This window comes from Suncus etruscus, chromosome 13 (assembly GCF_024139225.1).
Source record: "Suncus etruscus isolate mSunEtr1 chromosome 13, mSunEtr1.pri.cur, whole genome shotgun sequence".
Lineage (NCBI taxonomy): Eukaryota > Metazoa > Chordata > Mammalia > Eulipotyphla > Soricidae > Suncus > Suncus etruscus.
Genome location: NC_064860.1, coordinates 2259714 through 2279352, shown reverse-complemented (window position 1 = coordinate 2279352; position 19639 = coordinate 2259714). Strand labels below are relative to the sequence as shown.

At 46.3% G+C, this 19639-nt stretch overlaps 2 protein-coding genes and 1 non-coding gene across 6 annotated transcripts in view; 1 reads left to right on the top strand and 2 right to left on the bottom strand.

The window, feature by feature from the left end:
- Nucleotides 1–19639, bottom strand: part of XRCC2 (X-ray repair cross complementing 2) — an 813538-nt gene that overhangs the window by 514071 nt on the left and 279828 nt on the right. The window lies entirely within an intron of this gene.
- The window catches only part of DPP6 (dipeptidyl peptidase like 6), a 257968-nt gene that overhangs the window by 208595 nt on the left and 29734 nt on the right, over nt 1–19639 (top strand). For all 4 annotated transcript variants that reach the window (XM_049785272.1, XM_049785270.1, XM_049785273.1 and 1 more), the window contains exons 7-9: nt 9543–9624; nt 12340–12460; nt 18657–18811. In XM_049785272.1, the coding sequence (XP_049641229.1) occupies nt 9543–9624; nt 12340–12460; nt 18657–18811 (358 nt within the window). The remainder of the gene's footprint in view (nt 1–9542; nt 9625–12339; nt 12461–18656; nt 18812–19639) is intronic.
- On the bottom strand, nt 1115–1247 carry LOC126026388 (small nucleolar RNA SNORA51). Its single transcript, XR_007501677.1, has one exon. It is a non-coding gene; the product is annotated as a small nucleolar RNA SNORA51 (small nucleolar RNA).

Genomic DNA, 19639 nt, shown 5'->3' with positions numbered 1-19639 from the left:
ATATGTTGTTCCATTTGGACTATTAGAACAATCAATGCCGGGCCCGGAGAGATAGCACAGTGGTGTTTGCCTTGCAAGCAGCCGATCCAGGACCAAAGGTGGTTGGTTCGAATCCCGGTGTCCCATATGGTCCCCCGTGCCTGCCAGGAGCTATTTCTGAGCACACAGCCAGAAATAACCCCTGAGCACCGCCGGGTGTGGCCCAAAAAAACCAAAAAAAAAAAAAAGAACAATCAATGCCAAAGAAACAGAAGACAACCCACTGCCAGGAAAATAAACTATCCTCAGGCCCTTTTCATTGAGAGTGTGTTTCAAATAGAAATGCAAATGTTTCCCACTGAAGAGAAATTATTTTGTTCTTTTTCCAGCAGACTTGCATCTCACACAGACTGTATAATTACAGCATAAGATTTCCCCAGCCCTTTTGAAAACAATAAGAATCTGGGCCCGGAGAGATAGCACAGCGGTGTTTGCCTTGCAAGCAGCCGATCCAGGACCAAAGGTGGTTGGTTCGAATCCCGGTGTCCCATATGGTCCCCCATGCCTGCCAGGAGCTATTTCTGAGCAGGAGTAACTACTGAGCATTGCCGGGTGTGGCCCAAAAACAAAAACAAAAAGAAAACAATAGAATCTATTGTCCATGATGGGATGTTTCCTTTCATCTTATCTACTTTTTTTTGTTTGTTTGTTTTTGAGAGGGTCACACCCGGCAGTACTCAGGGGTTACTCCTGGCTCTACCTCAGAAATCGCTCCTGGCAGGCTAGGGGGACCATATGGGATGCCAGGATTTGAACTACCATCCTTCTGCATGCAAGGCAAAATGCCTTACCTCCATGCTATCTCTCCGGCCCCATCTTATCTACATTTTTAAAACTCTAAAAGGATTTTATGCTTTTAACATACCTGTTAATATTTTACCAGATTAAACAGAATTTAAGAGAAATCGATTCTGAGACCTGAACACAAGAATTTCGACCAAACCAGCTGCAACCTGAGATCAAGGTGCTCTGTGCCAAGGATTTGGTTTTGTTGCCCATAGTGGTCTTCCCATCGCTCGAGCTGCGCACAATGAACTGGTCTCAGTGTCATTAGAAATTAACATAGTTCTTTTGTTTTTGTCCTTCAATCCACAATACAGACCAAGCAAAGAGCCTGGGTTGAGGTGTATATGGGGTGCATTTACTGTACCTCCTCTTTCTATACAGTCAGTGTAAAGAATGCAGCCTGTGGTAAGAATTGGGAGGCCTTATCTTTTCTTTTTTGATTTTTTAATATATATATGTGTATATATATGTGTATATATACATATATACACATATATATACACATATATATATACACATATATATACATATATATGTGTACTCTCGACAGGCTTTCTACTTCCCTCATTCAGTCCCATTTTGTTATGATAGTTCTCAGTGTAATTATTTCTTTTTTTTTTTTTTTGTTTTGTTTTTTGGGCCACACCCTGTGACGCTCAGGGGTTACTCCTGGCTATGCGCTCAGAAGTTGCTCCTGGCTTCTTGGGGGACCATATGGGACACCGGGGGATCGAACCGCGGTCCGTCCTAGGCTAGCGCAGGCAAGGCAGGCACCTTACCTCCAGCGCCACCGCCCAGCCCCCAGTGTAATTATTTCTGTGACTGCAGTAAACGATCCCTGTGGTGAGCTTCATGTCAGGAGCTCGACCCTCCAATTCTCCTTTGTTTTGTCTCTGAGAGTTATTACACAAATGTTATTCATTTTTCTCAAAACACATTAAAAATTATCATAGTTCTGTCTGAAGCAGTGGCACAAGTGATAGGGCATTTGCCTTGCACGTGACTAATCTAGGACGGACCTCGGTTCAATCCCTCGGCGTCCCATATGGTTCCCCAAGCCAGGGGTGAATTCTGAGCTCATAACCAGAAGTAACCCTGAGAGTCATTTGGTGTGGTCCAAAACTCCCCCACAAAAAAATTTATCATAGTTCCCGGGCTGGAGAGATAGCACAACAGTAAGGCGTTTGCTTTGCAAGCAGCCAATTCAAGATGGACAATGGTTTGAATTGTGGCATCTCATATGGTCCCTGGGGCCTGCCAGGAGCAATTTCTGAGTACAGAGCCAGGAGTAACACCTGAGCACTGCCCATGTGACCCAAACCCCCCCCACCGAATTATCATAGTTCCCTAGTGCCCCAAACGAAGAAAAGCAGAAAAACCCTCTGCACTCCTGTTTTCATTGTAGTACTATTCACAATAGTCAGAATCTGGAAACAATCCAAGTGCCTGAGAATAGATGAGTGGCCAAAGAAATTGGTGCATCTACACAATGGAATACTATGCAGCTGTTAGGAAAAATAACTTCATGAAATCTGTTCATACACGGATGGATATGGAGAGCAATATGTTGAGCGAAGTGAGTCAGAAGGAGAGGGAGAGACAGCATGATCATGCTTATTTGTGAGATAGGATGGGGGCTGGAGAGATAACATGGAGGTAGGGCATTTGTCTTGCATGCAGAAGGATGATGGTTCGAATCCCAGCATCCCTTGTGATCCCCTAAGCCTGCCAGGAGTGATTTCTGAGTGTAGAGTCAGGAGTAACCCTGAGCACTGCTGGGTGTGACCCAAAAAAACAAAAAAAAAAAGTATGATAATAATCCAGAGACAATAGAGACACAGATGAGGACCTATCTATGAAGCTTGTCACAAATAACAGAAAAGTACATTTAGGGTAGAAGGAACCACAATGACAATGAGAGTTGGAAGTAATCACTCTGGATAAGAACTGGGTGCTGAAAGAAAGTCAAGAGATTGGCTGGCTGGTCCGAGTGCAGTGATGCTTACAATTAAATTGATCACAGCCAGTTACAGATTTCTTTGTTCTTCTCCACTCCCACTGCTTCACTTGACTGGCCTGAAAAAATTTTAAAAAATTAAATTAAAAATAGATTGGCATATACCCCTTCAATAACAGTATTGCACACCATGGTGTCTGAGAGAGAGAAAGGAAAAGTGTCATAAAGGGAGGCAGGGGAAAGGGCAGGAGGGAAACTGGGGATGTTGGAGATGGGATACATGCACTGGTGAACTGTGTTGGGTATTGAGCAATCGCAAGCAACTTTGTAACTGGATCTCAGAGTGATTCAATTAAAAATTATTATTAAAAATTATCATATGAGCTGGAGAGAGCAGAGACACAGGCACTTCCTTTCATGTAGCAGCTCTTTCTCGAATCACTAGCACCACCCAGCGTCTCCCAGTGTCACCAAGCCTGGAGGCCCTGGAGCACTGCCGGGCAGCCCAGAGCTCTGTGTCCTTCACTGAACCACCAACCATTGTTGGCCCAGAATCACCAGAAGTTCCTCCAAGTCTTCTGAGTACCCTTGGGAAAGCCCAGTACCCTCCAAAATTGTCATAATAAGAATGATAATAACTGAATATGAATGGTATTAAAATTATGTTTATTTTAATGTTTTATTACAACATGATGATTTAAGTATTTTCACAGTTTGTTGATTTCTTTCCACACCTCTTTACTTTCATAGAACAACTCTGCTTTTGTAAACACACAGAAGTCCTTGCTTCTAACACATTTTGAGAATGTTACTGCAGTATCAACATTGCAGTATGTACCCAATATATATTTGTAGTTTCACAATTAAATAGTATCAGACTCTATTTTTCAGCCAGCTCAAATACTTTCTGTGACAAGAAGAAAGTTAATAAAGGCCTACAATGATAAAAAAAAAATTCTCCTTTAATAACTTTTCAAAGTTGAGGCTTGTTCCAAGACCCTGAGATCATTATAACATCCCTGTAAGTTTAAATGTTTAAATTCTCTCTTAAAAAATATATCGATGGCCTCAGTTGTTTCCAGTGCTCAATACATTATTTAATCTCATCTTAATCTGACCTACAGAAATTAATGTTTAGACATTTGCTTTCTCCTCTAATGGACACAGAAAAGACAAGTCAACAAATACTTATAAATTACGGTTTCTACTCTTGTTGAAAAGGTAAGACTTACATAACATTTAATTTCATGTCCTGAGTGAAGTTATTCAGGGATACTCAAATAGTACTTAAAACTTATGCCTAGCTCTCTGCTGAGAGGTCACTGCTGACAGTTCCCTCAGAACATAAGTAGTGCCCAAGATCAAACCAGAGTTTGGTAGAGCGCAGGTCAAATGCTTTACCCCTGCATGTTTTCTCATCCCTTGTAAACAATGGATACTGTAGAATTGTGAGCATCAGAAATTACAAAGAAGTGTGCTTTGTCTGAACCTTAGAATGTGTCAAGCTTTCCAATATATGAAGACAAAGCTAAGAACTCTGGTCAGCAAAATCACAAGCCAGGCATTAAAGCAAAGCTGCTTCCTGGATTAGCCAGAGTCTTGCCTACAGGTTGGGGTGGGAATGTGCCACTGGGATTTTAACTAGGCACTGTTAGGGTTGGGAAGGCTGGATGATATGCCCAGCTCAATGATGCCACCAGTACCTCCTATTTTGTTTGTTTTTTGAACCAAACCCGGCGACACTCAGGGGTTACTCCTGGCTATGCGCTCAGAAATCGCTCCTTGCTTGGGGGGACCATATGGGGATGCCGGGGGATTGAACCACGGTCAGTCCTACACTAGCGCTTGCAAGGCAGACACCTTATCTCTAACGCCACCTCTCCGGCCCCAGGAGCATGTTTTCAAATAAGAAGCTGGGATCAGTCATGAAGAAGGGCAGGTAGTGCGCAAACAGTCCCAGCTGGAACACACTTATTGTCAGTCTGGAACATGAAAGCAGGTGTCAAAGTATGTAGACTTCATGTTCTCCTATTTAATCTTAGGTCACCTTGCCAGGTTCTGAGTTGAGCCTAGTGCAGAAAGAGATTTAGAGTAGCTGGAGCCCGAGGATTCTCCATATCTTCACCTCTGAGTCTCTTCATTTCCTTCCCAGACTTTAATTTTGCTTTTTCCCACACACCAATCTACAAGGACCCACCTTGGACCTGGCACATGGATATGCTTTGGCTCTGAAGGGAAAACTATAATCACAGTCTCCAAGAATGGTATGAAGAGGATTTTGTGAATGCTCTAGGGAGATGTAGTGATGTGAAGCAAAAATGCATGAAGACAATGAAAACGACTGAAAACGACTCGTTGCATATCTTGGACAACACCCTGTGTAGGGCTGCTTTTTATTTATTTATTTATTTATTTATTTATTTATTTATTTTTGGTTTTTGGGCCACACCCGGCGATGCTCAGGGGTTACTCCTGGCTGTCTGCTCAGAATAGCTCCTGGCAGGCACGGGGGACCATATGGGACACCGGGATTCGAACCAACCACCTTTGGTCCTGGATCGGCTGCTTGCAAAGGCAAACGCCGCTGTGCTATCTCTCCGGGCCCAGGGCTGCTTTTTAGCACCATGGTCAGCTGTGTGCTATCTGAGTGCTCTGACTTTAGCTGTTCCTCCTTGTTCGTCCACCTTCTCGTCCTCTCTTTCTCTCTTCTCCTGAAATCCCAGCTCTGAGCAAGCATGGCCGTCAAGCAGAAACTGAAGAGTCAAATCAATCGGGGACTAAATTCTCCGGAGTCCTCTGGGCCTGTGTCATTGAAGGGAAATTACTTCTTTGAGAAAATTGGCTCCAGGGACTGAAGAGAATTAAAATGCCCAGCTCCTAAGGTTCATGGAAAGACTTTGAAATGCTGCCCGGTCTCAGGTGGTGCATTTTGGTATCTATTTGGGCCCTGGGAAATGTTACAGACTCTATGTAGATACGAAGATAAGACCTCCTTAATATGGCTCAATCTACTTACTGTGTCCTGCTGGGAGACAGAGACGGGCTTTGTCCTTTCATGAGCTCCGAGTGTAGCATTGATGTGAAGTGGGTCCCAGAATCTAATGCTCCCATAATGGACAGATTGATCTCCAGGGAGGGAAGAAGCAAAGACACAGGAGTGGACATTTACTTACACACACCCTCCCTGTGTCCATACCATGCTTAGGAATTCCCTTTGCACCTGGTAGTCTTCGGATCCACCAAGACCCAATTCTCCCTTCCCTGTCTACTTCATGCTATCCAGGTGGGCTGCTGGACCTGTGAGAAAGCCTCTAAGGATCACTTGTCTGATTGTGTTACCCAGTACCTGTCTGACGGTGTTATCCTGGTGTCTGTCTGATGGCATTGCCTGGCACGTATCCGATGGTGTTTGGAAGTCACTTGTCCTATGGTCTTGCCCCCTTCCCCACCACACAGTAGTAGGATGAAGACTCAAGTTCTTAGCACTGAAAATGCTGCTTATGTCATTAGCCAGAAAGTTTTGAAACCAGAAAACCCATTTTTAGCTTTTCTTTTTTTTTTTTTTTTTTTTTTCTCCCATCGCTGACTTGCTGGGCAGCTTTTCCGGCATGACCTTAGCTTCAGAGGTGAATGAGCAGGCTTGACTATGCTGACCTGCTCTTCAGAATCCAACATGATTTATGACTGTTTTGTGTATTGCCAGAAGCCAAGCTAGGATGGATGCACCAAGATCCTGAGATAAAGCAAGGCTAGATCTTCTCTTCTTTCTCAGTTGATTCTTTCCATCTCTCCTCGTCAGAGGGGATGCTCCACAAAAAGTGCCTTGAAACCCTGAAGTACTAATTAAATTAATAATAGTCCTTGAAGGTGGTAGATGATGGTGGATGGGTGGCAGTCCTTTCTCAATCCAGCCCCTGAAGCCCCTTTAGGCAAGCAGATCTGAGGGTTCAGGATAATGGGAGGAAATTATCCACAGCAGTCAGATTTCAGGAGGCATGAAGCTTTTTACTAATAGGCCCTAGCCTCCATGGCTTCTCAGCTAACCTTTCAAGCAGCCTCCTTCAGCTGCCCTGCATCTATCCTGTCTCTCCTCTCCCCATCCTGCTTCTTCTGAGGCTTCTTGCTGAATCTCTCTCACCTCTGAGGCAACCCCTTAAATTACCAACCAGACCGCTCCCAGATATGGAAGGATCTCCCCTCCAGGTGAGATACTCAGGAAGTTGTGGGGGAAGGGTAACAGATCCCTTAGAAAAACAAATAATAAAAATGAAGGCAGAGGGCTGGAGTGATGGCGCAGCAATAGGGAGTTTGCCTTGCATGCGGCTGACCCAGGACAGACCAAAGGTTGATCCCCCTGTGTTCCATATGGTCCCCCAAACCAGGAGCAATTTCCGAGCACATAGCCAGTAGTAACCCCTGAGAATCACTGGGTGTGGCCCAAAAACAGAAAAGAGACACAAGCAAAGCCAACAGGTCCCTTCAAATTCTCACAGTCATCAAGGGCACAGCAGGGCAGAACCTCCACAGACAGAGGAATCAGCTCTTTGCGTGGCGACCCCCACAGCCAGACCTTACTCACTCGGTCTTTCTTGGCTTCTCGGCCTGAGCAGCTCCAGGATGCAGTTTTTTGGGGGGTGTCCTTCCTAGCCCTCTGAGGAGAGCTTCAGGAATTCAGAAAAGAGACACAAGCAAAGCCAATAGGTCCCTTCAAGTTCTGACAGTCATCATGGCCCAAAAACAAAACAAAAATAATGAAGGCAGAAAGGTGCAGAGGAAAAAAATACATGATATCTTTCTCTCATATTTCAGAATATCATTGTTATAACATAGATCATATGAAATGTTTTAGGCATATTTACTCCACATTGGGAAGCTGTGGGAAGCCGTGAGCTAGGTCGGAGGAGGTAGGGTTGCATCATGGACCTACATTTGTTCAGGAAGATGGGGGTTGAGGATGGAGCACAGAGATGGAGCAGAGTAAGCACTCTTGGCATGCTCCCCGCGTCCTGTAGTCAGTCCTTACTGATGGATGCTGTGTCCCTCTTTGCCCATTGCAGAAGAGTCACCTTCAGAGCCTGAAGTTGGCTGATTAACTTTGTGCTTTGGGCAAGCATGGACTCAGACAGGACTCACTTTACAAGGGCACGTGCATGTGTTTCTGGGTGCAGAAGTGATTTGCCCAAAACCAGGCCTGAGAACCAGTGGCTTGTCCTCCCACTTCTATGCCAGGAAAAGAGTTGGTGGGGGAGGGATGGGTGTATCCAGGTGAATGTCCATGGCCTGAAGTTGAGGGGCCTGGGCTCATTTGTGGTTTGGTGGGACTTGAGCTGAACTGGACTGCAGTTTGGGGGACCTGGGCTTGGGATTTCATCTATACTGCCCACCTCCCAGAGTGCCTGCTCAAAAGCAGATCCCCAGGGTCCTTTCCATGCATTCCATCCTGGATTGTCTCTTACTCCTCCCCTTCCCATACCTTCACCTCCTGTACCCAGCACCCCCATCCCCACCCACTGCCTCTGCTTCCTAAATTCATGTGCACAGTTTCACCACAGAACTAGCCCATGGAGGGGCCGGAGAGATAGCACAGCGGAAAGGCGTTTGCCTTAGATGCAGAAGGATGGTGGTTCGAATCCCGGCATCCCATATGGTCCCCCGAGCCTGCCAGGAGCAATTTCTGAGTATAGAGCTAGGAGTAACCCCTGAGCACTGCCCGTGGTGACCACCCCCCCAAAAAAAAGAACTAGCCCATGTGTCCATGCAAGAACCCACAGGGGCCTCAGTGTTTTTGACACATCACCAGCAGCGCAAAGCCACACAGAAACGTAAGCACCAACAGGCCGAGCCTCTCAAGGGCAATCTACCAGTTTGCTACTGACACTGATAGAGTCACACATCACTGGGTAACTGCACCCAAAAGAAAAACAAACAAACAAAAAATGTGGGCTTCACACCTACCTGAGAGAAGACAGAGCTGGTGTCTTGCGTTTGTCTGTCAGGGGAAAAATAGGCTGGGAAACTGATTTCCCTTGGGCTTCTTGGAGTGAACAGGCCTAGCCTAGACCCGATCCTGGTTCCAGTCACAACTCAGACTTCCTGAGGAAGATGCTCCTGAATGAAGGGGGCATACCTGGGCTCTGAGGGGCTCTCCTGCCCATGCACCTTCACCCACCAGTGCTGGGTGCAGGCACCCAGGTGGACCTACATGTGGAGAGCTTGAGAAGGAGCCTGGAGCCTTGTGGACAGCTTGCCTGCAGAGCCTAGTGACAACTGTGGGGTGCTGGCAAGGTCTTGGTTCCTGTGTCCTGTTGCCACACCCCGGATTTCCATGCAGCTACCTGCAAGATCCTCCCATTCCTCGGAGGGGTCTTGGGAAGGTTAGATAAGGCCTTGGACGGGAAGGGCAAGGGAGAGATTTGCATTTACCTGGATGAAGAGGTAGCAGGAGGCCAGAGATGGCTGATAAAGGCTAGACGCAGGGCAAGCTAAAAATAGTATGCGTAAATGGTTATAATATAGAAGCTACACATGTTGGCTAGGGCATGAATAAAGCTGATATTTCCTGAAGCCTGCTGTGTGTGAATTACCTTCTTGCCCCCACCTGAACTTGCAGACCCGCCTGTTAATGGGGGATGGAGCCACATGGCCGGGGCTAAAGGACAAAGGCCTTCATCTCCATCTACCTCCATCTAGCCCATCCAAAGGACCTCTTTATTATTTAAAGCAACAGTGTCCCACCCTTTTGTTTTTCCTTTTCTTCCAGAGACCCCCAAAGCCTGGACCCCCCAGAGGTCAGCAATGCGAAGCTGCAGTATGCAGGCTGGGGCCCGAAGGGGCAGCAGCTGGTAAGCAACAAGGGCCTCCTGGCCACACGCTCGCTGGATGTGGGCTTCACACACTTGGGCCCTGCCCCAGGTCATGTAAGCAGGACTGGGAAGTGGTGTCAGGACACTGTATATGTATGGGGCAGTAGAGAGGCCCCCTCATTGGGGTGGGCTTAGCTGACCACCTAAGACTTGTCTCAGGGACAAGAGCCGCTCCTGTGCCTTAAGGGGACCTTCAAAAAGGCTGAGCTGCCCAAATTTGGCTGATCCTCATTTGAAACGTGGTTCTTTGGAGGCTGAGGCTGGGATGTATTTGAGCTGTGTGAGGTTAGCATATGCATTGCTGCATGAAGTTAGCGTGTGCATTATTGTGTATGAGGTTGGTGTGTGCGTTGCCATGTATGAGATTAGCTTGTGTATTTCTGTGTGAGATTAAAAGGAGGGAGAGAAGGTGAGGAGGAGTTGGAGGAGGAGGAGAAGGAGGAGGAGGAGGAGGAGGAGGAGGAGGAGGAGGAGGAGGAGGAGGAATCCTGCTTGCAAGGCTGTAGCATTTATGAAGGTGCTTCTGGCTGCCCCTGGGAGATGCAGGGCCCCGAGAACTGTCTCAGAGCCCAGCTTTGAGCTCATGAAATGAATTTTCCTGCAGGGTTGCAGCGCAGGCCTGGCTATGCTCATCAATCTTCAGAGACAAACCATGACTCTCCCTCATTAGAGCTTCCTTAATATAATTGGGATCTGGTTGGGGATTATCTCCAAAGATGAATCTAATTCCAGGTGCCCACGTCAGCTGGGGAGTATTAAGTTAGAGAATTTCAGGATCATCCATCAAACAGACTTTAAAAGCAGGATCATTGAGTGCCTTGAAGAAAGTGTGTGTAGTGAGCGTCTCCACATAAGGGAGCAGGCGGCTATAAAGGAAAACCATTCTTGGAGGCCATGACGGTGGCAGAAGGAGCTTGTATGTTCGCAGTCATGACGAGCATTATCTCTGAGGGACACGGGAGATATTTGGAGGTTTCTGCACTCACTTGGATCCATGAGGCTATCCCAGGAACTTGTCCTTTGTAAAGATCTCTCTCTAGGCAGCTGGGAAACATTGAAGGATGGAGGATTCCTGGGGGATCAACAGACAGGAGAGTGTTTTGGATTCCTCATGATTATTGCCACTCAAGCCACCAGGTCTCCCACGCACCACCAGTGCCCCCAGGCCAGGGAAGGACAATGCAAATTGTAGCACCCCAACACAATCAAAAAGACAGGAAGTAGAGGGGTTCCACTTCACTTTTATTTCTTTAGAGGTTGGATTCTCCCAAGGGATACTTAGGGCCTCTCTGCACCATATGGCCCCAAATATTCCCAGGTATAGCCCTGGAGACCTCACAGCACTGTGATCTGGGGATACCCAGCATTGCTGGATCCCAAACAGTGTTGAACCCCTGGCTCAGTGGGTGGGAAATTTCCAGAATTTCCTGGCCCCAGGAAAGGCCGGGCACAGAGCACAGCAGCATCAGCCTGTGGTGCTAGTCTTGGGGAAACTTCTTTTTGCCCATTTACTTTACAGACTTTCTGCTTTCCCAAGATCTTTTTCAGAGCCATTGATTCAGGCTGCACTCTCCTCTTGTTTGGAGGTGACTCCAGGCCAGAATTTCAAAAGTTCCCAGTGCACCTTCCTTTCTGCAAATAGGTCTCTACCCTCAAATTTTCTTTTTTGTTTGTTTTTTGGGGGGAGTCACACCCATTTGATGCTCAGGGGTTACTCCTGGCTAAGTGCTCAGAAATTGCCCCTGGCTTGGGGGGACCACATAGGACGCCGGGGGACCGAACCGTGGTCCTTCCTTGGCTAGCGTTTGCAAGGCAGACACCTTACCTCTAGCGCCACCTCACTGGCCCCTACCCTCAAATTTTCAAGTGAGCATTGGGGGAAAAAATTTTTCATGTCCCTCCAGGTAGGCATCCAAAAAGCTATGCATTCCTTGCAGCACTTACTATAGTCACCAAGATCTGGGAACTCCCAATGTCTAATCACAGAAGACTGGATAAAGAAGCTGTGGCATGTCTACAAAATGGAATGCTATGCAGCTATAAGGAAAAACAAAACCCCACAGTGCAGTAAAACCTGAGTGGAGGGGGTTGAGCTATAGTGGAGAGGACATTTGCCTTGCATGCAGCTGACCTGGGTTTGATTCCCAGCATTCCATATAATTCCCGGGGCCTGCCATGAGTAAGTTCTGTGTGCAGAGCCATCCAGTATGGTCCCAAAACAAAGCAAACAAAGAAACAAACTTGAGTGGAACTAGGAAGTGTATTAAGTAAAACATGAGATGCTGGGCCCGGAGAGATAGCACAGCGGTGTTTGCCTTGCAAGCAGCCCATGCAGGACCAAAGGTGGTTGGTTGGAATCCCGGTGTCCCACATGGGCCATAACTGTACATCAAGGTGATGAACATATGCAGTATTAGAACCACATCACCTACAATAATAAACAATTATTTAATCATTCATAAATAATAAATAGCACAACAAGAAGGGAGTTTCCCTTGCATACAGGTTCTACCCCCAGCATCCTATAGGGTTCCCTGAGCCTTCCAGGAGTCATTTCTGAGTGGAGAGCCAGCAATAACCCCTGAGCACCAGCAGATATGACCCAAAAACCAAACAAAAAACAGCAGAGGATTAAAAGCACCCTGCGTTCCAGCCTTGCCCCAACTCACTGGGTTTTCTCTCTCCCTATATCAGATCTTCATCTTTGAGAACAACATCTACTACTGTGCACATGTGGGCAAGCAGGCCATCCGAGTGGTGTCCACGGGCAAGGAGGGCGTCATCTACAATGGCCTCAGCGATTGGCTATATGAAGGTGAGAAGCAGGTGTTGCTGCTCTGCAGGTTTGGCCCTGTGCTAAGTGGGAGGCCCAGCCTGGGTCAGAAGGACGTGGCTGAAAGTACCACTGGACACTGGGAGCTTTTCTGTTGGGGCCAGCGTGTGGGGAGCTTGCCAGGGTACTGGGGGCTGGGCAGCGCCCATGGGGCAGGAGGCTGTGACAGGCATGCTGGCCACTGGACAAATGTATTGGGATAGGCAGGGATGGCAGCCCGGGACTTCCTGACAGCCAGAGACCTGGGCAGCAGTATATGTGGGACCTTCTACTCAGAGGGGTCCCTTGTATCACATTTTACACTGGTTTGCTGCTAGAATTAAGGAACTGCTAATAGGTCAGCCCGAGGTTCAGTAATAAATGTCGGTCAGTCAGAGATTCCGTACCTGTCGGTCAGTAGGTTGGAGATTCAGTAACTGTCCCCTGAGGTACCATCCACCTTGATCTGCCCCCTCTGCATTTCTAGGGGACGGGCAGGACACTAGAATCCTGAGGACCTTGAGCATGGGGACCCCCATTGCTGCCTCTCTCTGTACCCGGGACACAGCCTAGGGATCTGCATGAGGCTGGTGGCCAGGCCAGACCTCGTTGATCCTGTGTCCCCACCAAGAGCCTAGAGCTCTGTCAATGGTGTCAACAGGTGGTCAACTCAGTTCCCTGCCCAAGAAAACCTGGAATCATCGATAATGAAGGCAGTGGATATGGAAACTGTTCCATGATATTTATAATTCACAATTAATTAACCTTCCTTTTTAAAATAAGTACAAAGAAAGAAGATCTCGTTTTATTCTCTCTGATACACACCACTTCTGAGATCAATTATTTTTTACAAGTTTCACTGATATTAAAAAATAATTATGAAGAGCCTGAGTGATAGCACAGCAGTACGGAGTTTGCCTTGCTTGCGGCTGATCCAGGACGGACCTCTGTTCAATCCCCTGGTGTCCAATATGGTCCCCCAAGCCAGGAGATATTTCTGAGTGCAGAGCCAGGAGTAACTCCTAAGTATCACCGAGTGTGGCCCAAAAACCAAAAAAAAAAAAAAAAAATTATGAAAAGCTGTGAGGTCTAAGAAGAGGGCCATCTCTGCTGGGGGTTCCTTGGAGATAGCTTTAGAATCAGACTTTAGAATGCATCCAAGATGAAAGGCTGTTCTCGTAGTTTCACAGCAAAGCCCATGACACAAATATTGCAATTCATTGTAAGGGCACTGCTTAGCTTTGGGAAGAAATCATCTAATTTTCCAAAGAGGAGCAGCATTAGCACTTGAAGGAAACTTCATAATTACTAACCGGTCCATCTGTGGCAGGAGTTACCTCACCAGCCATTTAAAATCTCAATGCTGAAGTTCTGTATGCTTTTTCACCAGAAAATGAGTTCTGAGTTAAGAAGGAAAAATCCAAAGTCGTTGCAGGACAATACTTTTCTTCATTTTTAATTTTTAAACTTTTTTAATTTCTTGCTTTTTGGGGGCCAGACCTGGCAGCACTTCAGGAGAAATTCCTGGCTCTGCACTCAGAAACATAACTCTGAATATGTTTGTAACCATAGTGTTTAAATAAAGATATTATTAGTAAAAAAAAATCACTCTTGGCAGTCTTGGAGGACCATATGGGATGAGGGGATAGAACTCAGCTCAGCGTGTACAAGGCAAATGCCCTACCACTGTGCTATTGCTCTGGTCCCTCAACAATATGTTTCACCCAAGACACTAAAACTGGTCCCTGTGAAGATAACTAAATTAATAGTCACTCACTCAGAATGTTATGGTGGAACATTTTCTTCATTTGAAATAGAAGTGGGGTGAGGAAGATACCAAACCCCAACACCAAAGTAGGGTCTTTTGAGCCCTGCTAAGGAATGAGCCCTGAACACAGAGCCAGAACTAAGGAACCATGGTATGAACCAAACAAATAAGGAAAGAAGGGGAGGGAGGGAGGAAGAAAAAGAGAAAGGGAGGAAGGGAAGGTAAAAAGAAAGGGAGGAAGTAAAGGAAAGCGGGATGGAAGGAAGGAGGAAGGGAAGGAGAAGGAAAGAAGGGAAGGAAGGAGGGAGAGAAGAAAGGAAGGGAGGAAGGAGGAGGTGCCAGGCCTGGAGCAGTAGGAAAGGTAGCAAAAGGCAACAGGAGCGTAGAGCAAATAGTTTCTTCAGCAATTTGGCAGCAATCAACAGGCTCCTTAAATACACCCAGGCCAATGGCACTTCAGCAGCAATTACAAGGTGCAGGCTTCTGGTAACTGTCATCTTCATCCTTAACAAGACAGTAGCCGCTTATGGCTGACCAGGGGCCATAAGCATCTTTGTCTCCTACCTTTTTTTGTAGAAATAAAAAATGGGTAGTGGGGAGTAGGAATAAATAACAGTATCCAAGTATTATACACTGCTGATCAAGTTTTAAGTAAGTCAGATTTGAAGGGTTTCCATTGACGACATAATCTATCAGTGAAGGGCAATCAGGAATGGTTCTCTGCAGGTCAAAAGAGCCAAGTCCTCGAGCCAGGATCCCAGTTGAAAAAGCTGATTCAAGTAGGTGATGGACCAGTTGCAAGCAGCAGTTCTTTTACTCCTAATAGGGGCATTAGCACTTCTTTGTCAAGAGACCAGAAAATAAAAATAAACTTTGTTTAGGGACAGTAAAAATAGCAACATGGGGACCGGAGAGAGAGCATGGAGGTAAAGCGTTTGCCTTTCATGCAGAAGGTCATTGGTTCAAATCCCAGCATCCCATATGGTCCCCCGTGCCTGCCAGGAGCAATTTCTGAGTGTGTGAAGCCAGGAGTAACCCCTGAATGCTGCCGGGTGTGACCCAAAAACCAAAAAAAAAAAAAGCAACATGATGTAAGAAGCCTAGAACATGAAGAAAAGCTATTTAATATCTATAGGAGCAACCAAAACAAATAGGATCAGAAAATAGTCTAAAAGAGAGAAAATGTGAAACATCAAGGAACTACTTAGAACAAAAACTGTTATTTTAAAGGTGACCCAAGTGCAGGAGGTTGTTAACCTTTACCAAAAAAAGCTAAACTTATCATTATCTTCCTATAAGAAGTGAAAACTCTGATCTTTTAGGAACTGGGCAACAAGATCGTCTGACTGCTTCCTGCTGACCTGGGATTTATATTTTTTTAAATAATTTTTTTATTTTGACCAAAGTGGATTCCAAATCTTTCACAGTAATATTTTAGGTACATAGTGACATTGAATCAGGGACATTTCCACCACCAGTGTTGTCTTTTCTCCATCCCTGTTCCCAGCATACATCCCATATCCCCCTCCTTTGCCCCCCAGGCTGCTAGAACATGTGGTCCCCTCTGTGCCTAACTTGTTGTAGATTGAATATCAAATCTGTTGTTGTTGGCTTTGAATTTGGTGTTTAAGTTTAATCATTTTTATTTTTACTCAATGTTTATATGCCTGTTTGGTCTTGGTATCATCCATTATTTTCCCCTCAATTTATGAGGCAGAACAAGATGATTCAAGTTATGTGGTTCTGTTTGAAGGAAAGAAAAAGAAAAAAGTGGGGAGCAAAAATTAAACAAACAAAAAACCAGGAGGAGTCCATCTAAAGGTGATAAAATCAATTTAAGGAAAGAGAGGGATGGGGCCAGCAAGGTGGCGCTTGAGGTAAGGTATCTGCCTTGCAAGCGCTAGCCAAGGAAAGATCACCACCGAGGTTCGATCCCCTGGTGTCCCATATGGTCCCCCCAAGCCAGGGGCAATTTCTGAGCCCTTAGCCAGGAGTAACCCCTGAGCATCAGATGGGTGTGGCCCGAAAAAAAGAAAAAGAAGAGAGGGATAAAAGGAAAAACATAACCAAAAAAAAAAACAACAAAAAACAGCAACAACAAAAACATAAAAATCAAACAAAAAACAAAAACTAAAAAAAATGGGCTTTTTGTTTTGCATAGGCACAGTAAATATTAGAGAGAAAGGGAATTCCCTTGGCCTAAGAGACGCAGGGTTTCTCTGCCCTTGAAGCATATTGTCATGGGAATAACAACAGACTCCCTACATGCTCTTTTACTCTCCCCTATGTCTTTTTGTGGTGTTTGGAAACTTTCCACTCAGTCGTGGATGATAAAATCAGGCCTTTGTAACTAGAGATCTTGGTATTTGCACAGGTCATAGGGTGGAGCCTAGGATAGAGTCTAGAAGTTCTATCCCATCACTGTTGTTTTCATCAGTTGATGGTCTTGGTTTTTGCACCGATCCTAGGATGAAGCCTAGGATGGTCTTTTATTATGTTTCCAGAAGTTCTGCTCAGTTGTAGTTGTCTCGGTCGGGCCTCTGGAATTAGAGATCTTGGTTGTTTTACAGATCGTGGGCCGAAGCCTAGGGTAGGGTCTTTCTTACTGCTCCCAGGATAAGTTCTTCCCAGTCATGGTTGTCACAGTCAGTCTTCTGTAGTTAGCAATATTGGCTTTTGCACAGATCAAAGGATGACATATCTTCTTATTTCATCTTATCATTAGGTGATGAGATGAGACAATCTTCCCTTACATCAAGTTGTTGCCATTTCCTCATTGTCAGGATGTCATTCAAAACTGGCACATGTTGGCGCTGACCTGAGATTAAATGAGGTTGCCAGAGTTTCATTTCTTGATATATATCTAATAGTGGATAGGGAAAATGGAACAATTGGGTTCTTACTGGGTCAAAAAGATAAATAACTATATTCCGATTCCTGTACAAAAGTATAAATACACCTGGACGAACTCCTTGAAATCAAGAGGATCGCTCACATGGTTTCTTAAAATGATGAAATAGCTAAAAGCTTTTCTGAATCCTAGAGATGTCAACTTCTGATAAGAAGTTCTGATAGAACTCAGTTTCTTTTTGGGACTTTTCTCTGTAGAACTATAAGCATAGTCTTTCCCTTGAATGATTAGATTACCCGCTACCCAATCTTGATCAATTTTCACACAGATAGGTGAATTAATTGTTTACTGAGCCTATACACTTCGTAAAGGTGTCTTTCAAGAGCTGTATAGGATTCTCCATGTGGTAAACTTAAATTTTTTTAAAATAATAATGGGCTTTTGGGTTGTTTTTTTGGTTTTCTTTGGGGGGGGGGGTTCCCACATCCAGCAGTGATCAGGGGTTACTCCTGGCTCTGCACTCAGAAATCACTTCTGGCTTGGGGGATCATATGGATCATATGGGAATGCCGGAGATTGAACCTGTATCCATCCTGGGTCAGCTGCATGCAAGGCAAACACTCTACTGCTGTGCTACCACTCCAGCCCCAATTAAATAATAATGTTAAGGATAAGAAATCAGGGGCTGGCAAGGTGGCACTAGAGGTAAGGTGTCTGCCTTGCAAGCGCTAGCCAAGGAACGGACTGCAGTTCGATCCCCCGGCGTCCCATATGGTCCCCTCAAGCCAGGGGTGATTTCTGAGTGTGTAGCCAGGTGTAACACCTGAGCATCAAATGTGTGTGGGCCAAAAAAAAAAAAAAGATAAGAAATCAAGCACAGGCATATCCCCTTTTCTGTTTTTTAATTATTGAATTTTGAGAGTCTTATGAACATGTTCAACAATGGCTTGACCTTAAGATATGGGATACCAGTGATATGTTTGACTTGCCATTCTTTGCAAAATGATTTGCATATTGAAAGGGTTTTCTAGTGTAGGCTGGACCATTATCAATTTTGATGGTATTGGGAACACCCATGACAGAAAGCATTGTAATAAAAAGGAACAAACAGGGCCGGAATTATAGCACAGTGGTAGGTCATTTGCCTTGCACACAGCCAACCTGGGGTAGACCTGGGTTCAATTCACAGCATCCCCTATGTCTGGTGGGATACGATATTGTACATGAAGGCAACTGGCATTGGTGTGTAGAGCATTGTGCTTTTCTATAGGTGACTTAAATATTGGCATTGCTAGGTGGTCAGCTGTGGAAGGAAGGAGGGATGAAGGAGGGAAGGAAGGAAGGAAGGAAGAAGGAAAGAAGGAAGATAAAACACATCTTAGGTGTCATCTATGGGTGGTGGACTAGATGGGGGCACCATGATTGTTGGCACTGAGTGGCGAGAGCTGTGGGTGGTGGCTTAAACACTTTGAGCCCCTCAGTCACAGTGGAGACTCAGATGGGAGGGTGGGTGCCAAGCAGAGTGCTGGGTGCATGATTCTCAGAGCTGCCTGCCCCCCCCCCCCGTCTCTTTCCTTCAGAGGAGATCCTGAAGAGCCACATCGCCCACTGGTGGTCTCCAGATGGGACGCGCCTCGCATATGCTACCATCAATGACTCCCGTGTGCCACTCATGGAGCTACCAAGCTACACGGGCTCTGTTTACCCCACGGTGAAGCCCTACCACTACCCCAAAGTAGGTGGGAAACACGGGGGCTATGAACCCCTTTCCTGTATCCCAGCATCACCCCCTGCCCTTGTCACACTGGTTTATCGGCGACTTATCTTCACTCTCAGGAATCACCCTAGTGTTGGTCACTTGTCCTGGGTCTGAGCCATGGGGAACAGATCCATCCGCACCCCAAGGTGCAGTTGGCATGAGCACCCTGGACACAGGCAGACACTGTCCCGGTGTTGGGCTGCTGGGAGGGCAGAGGGTGGGGACCCCACCTGACCCTGCACTCTGGAGGCTGTTTCATTCCCCGCAGCCACTGCGGTGGGCTCTGGGCCCATGGAGGTGTGTGGTTGTACAGGACACAGCCAGGCAGCGAGGGCTACACCAGCTTTAATCTGCATGGGTGCCCAGTGCCGTAGGAGACAGACCCACAGGCTATAGCTTCACCCCTGTTCTGGGGCTGGAGGGAGGCAGGGCCCTCTGTGAGGGACCCTCCCCCAGACTGTGAAGTGAGCTGTCCCTCCCCTACCACAGCAGAACTACGGGCTACTTGCAGGAGGCAGCACATACTGGGAAGGGTACCCTAGGGGTCCTGTTCTGCAGTGCTGTTCCCGACAACACCATGTGGAGATTCAGGGCGCTTCAGGCAAGGCTGGGAACACCTTCTTGGGAGGCACCAGGAAGCTTTCCCTCCCTTAGGACCCACATTCCAGAGTCCCCATTACTCACCCACAATCACCCGAAGCCCCACCAGCAAACACCAGCACAGGGTGTAGGGCTCACAGCATGGAAATGGGAGTGCTCTATGCGGGAATGGATTTCAGTGTAGGAATGGAATCTCAGTGTGGA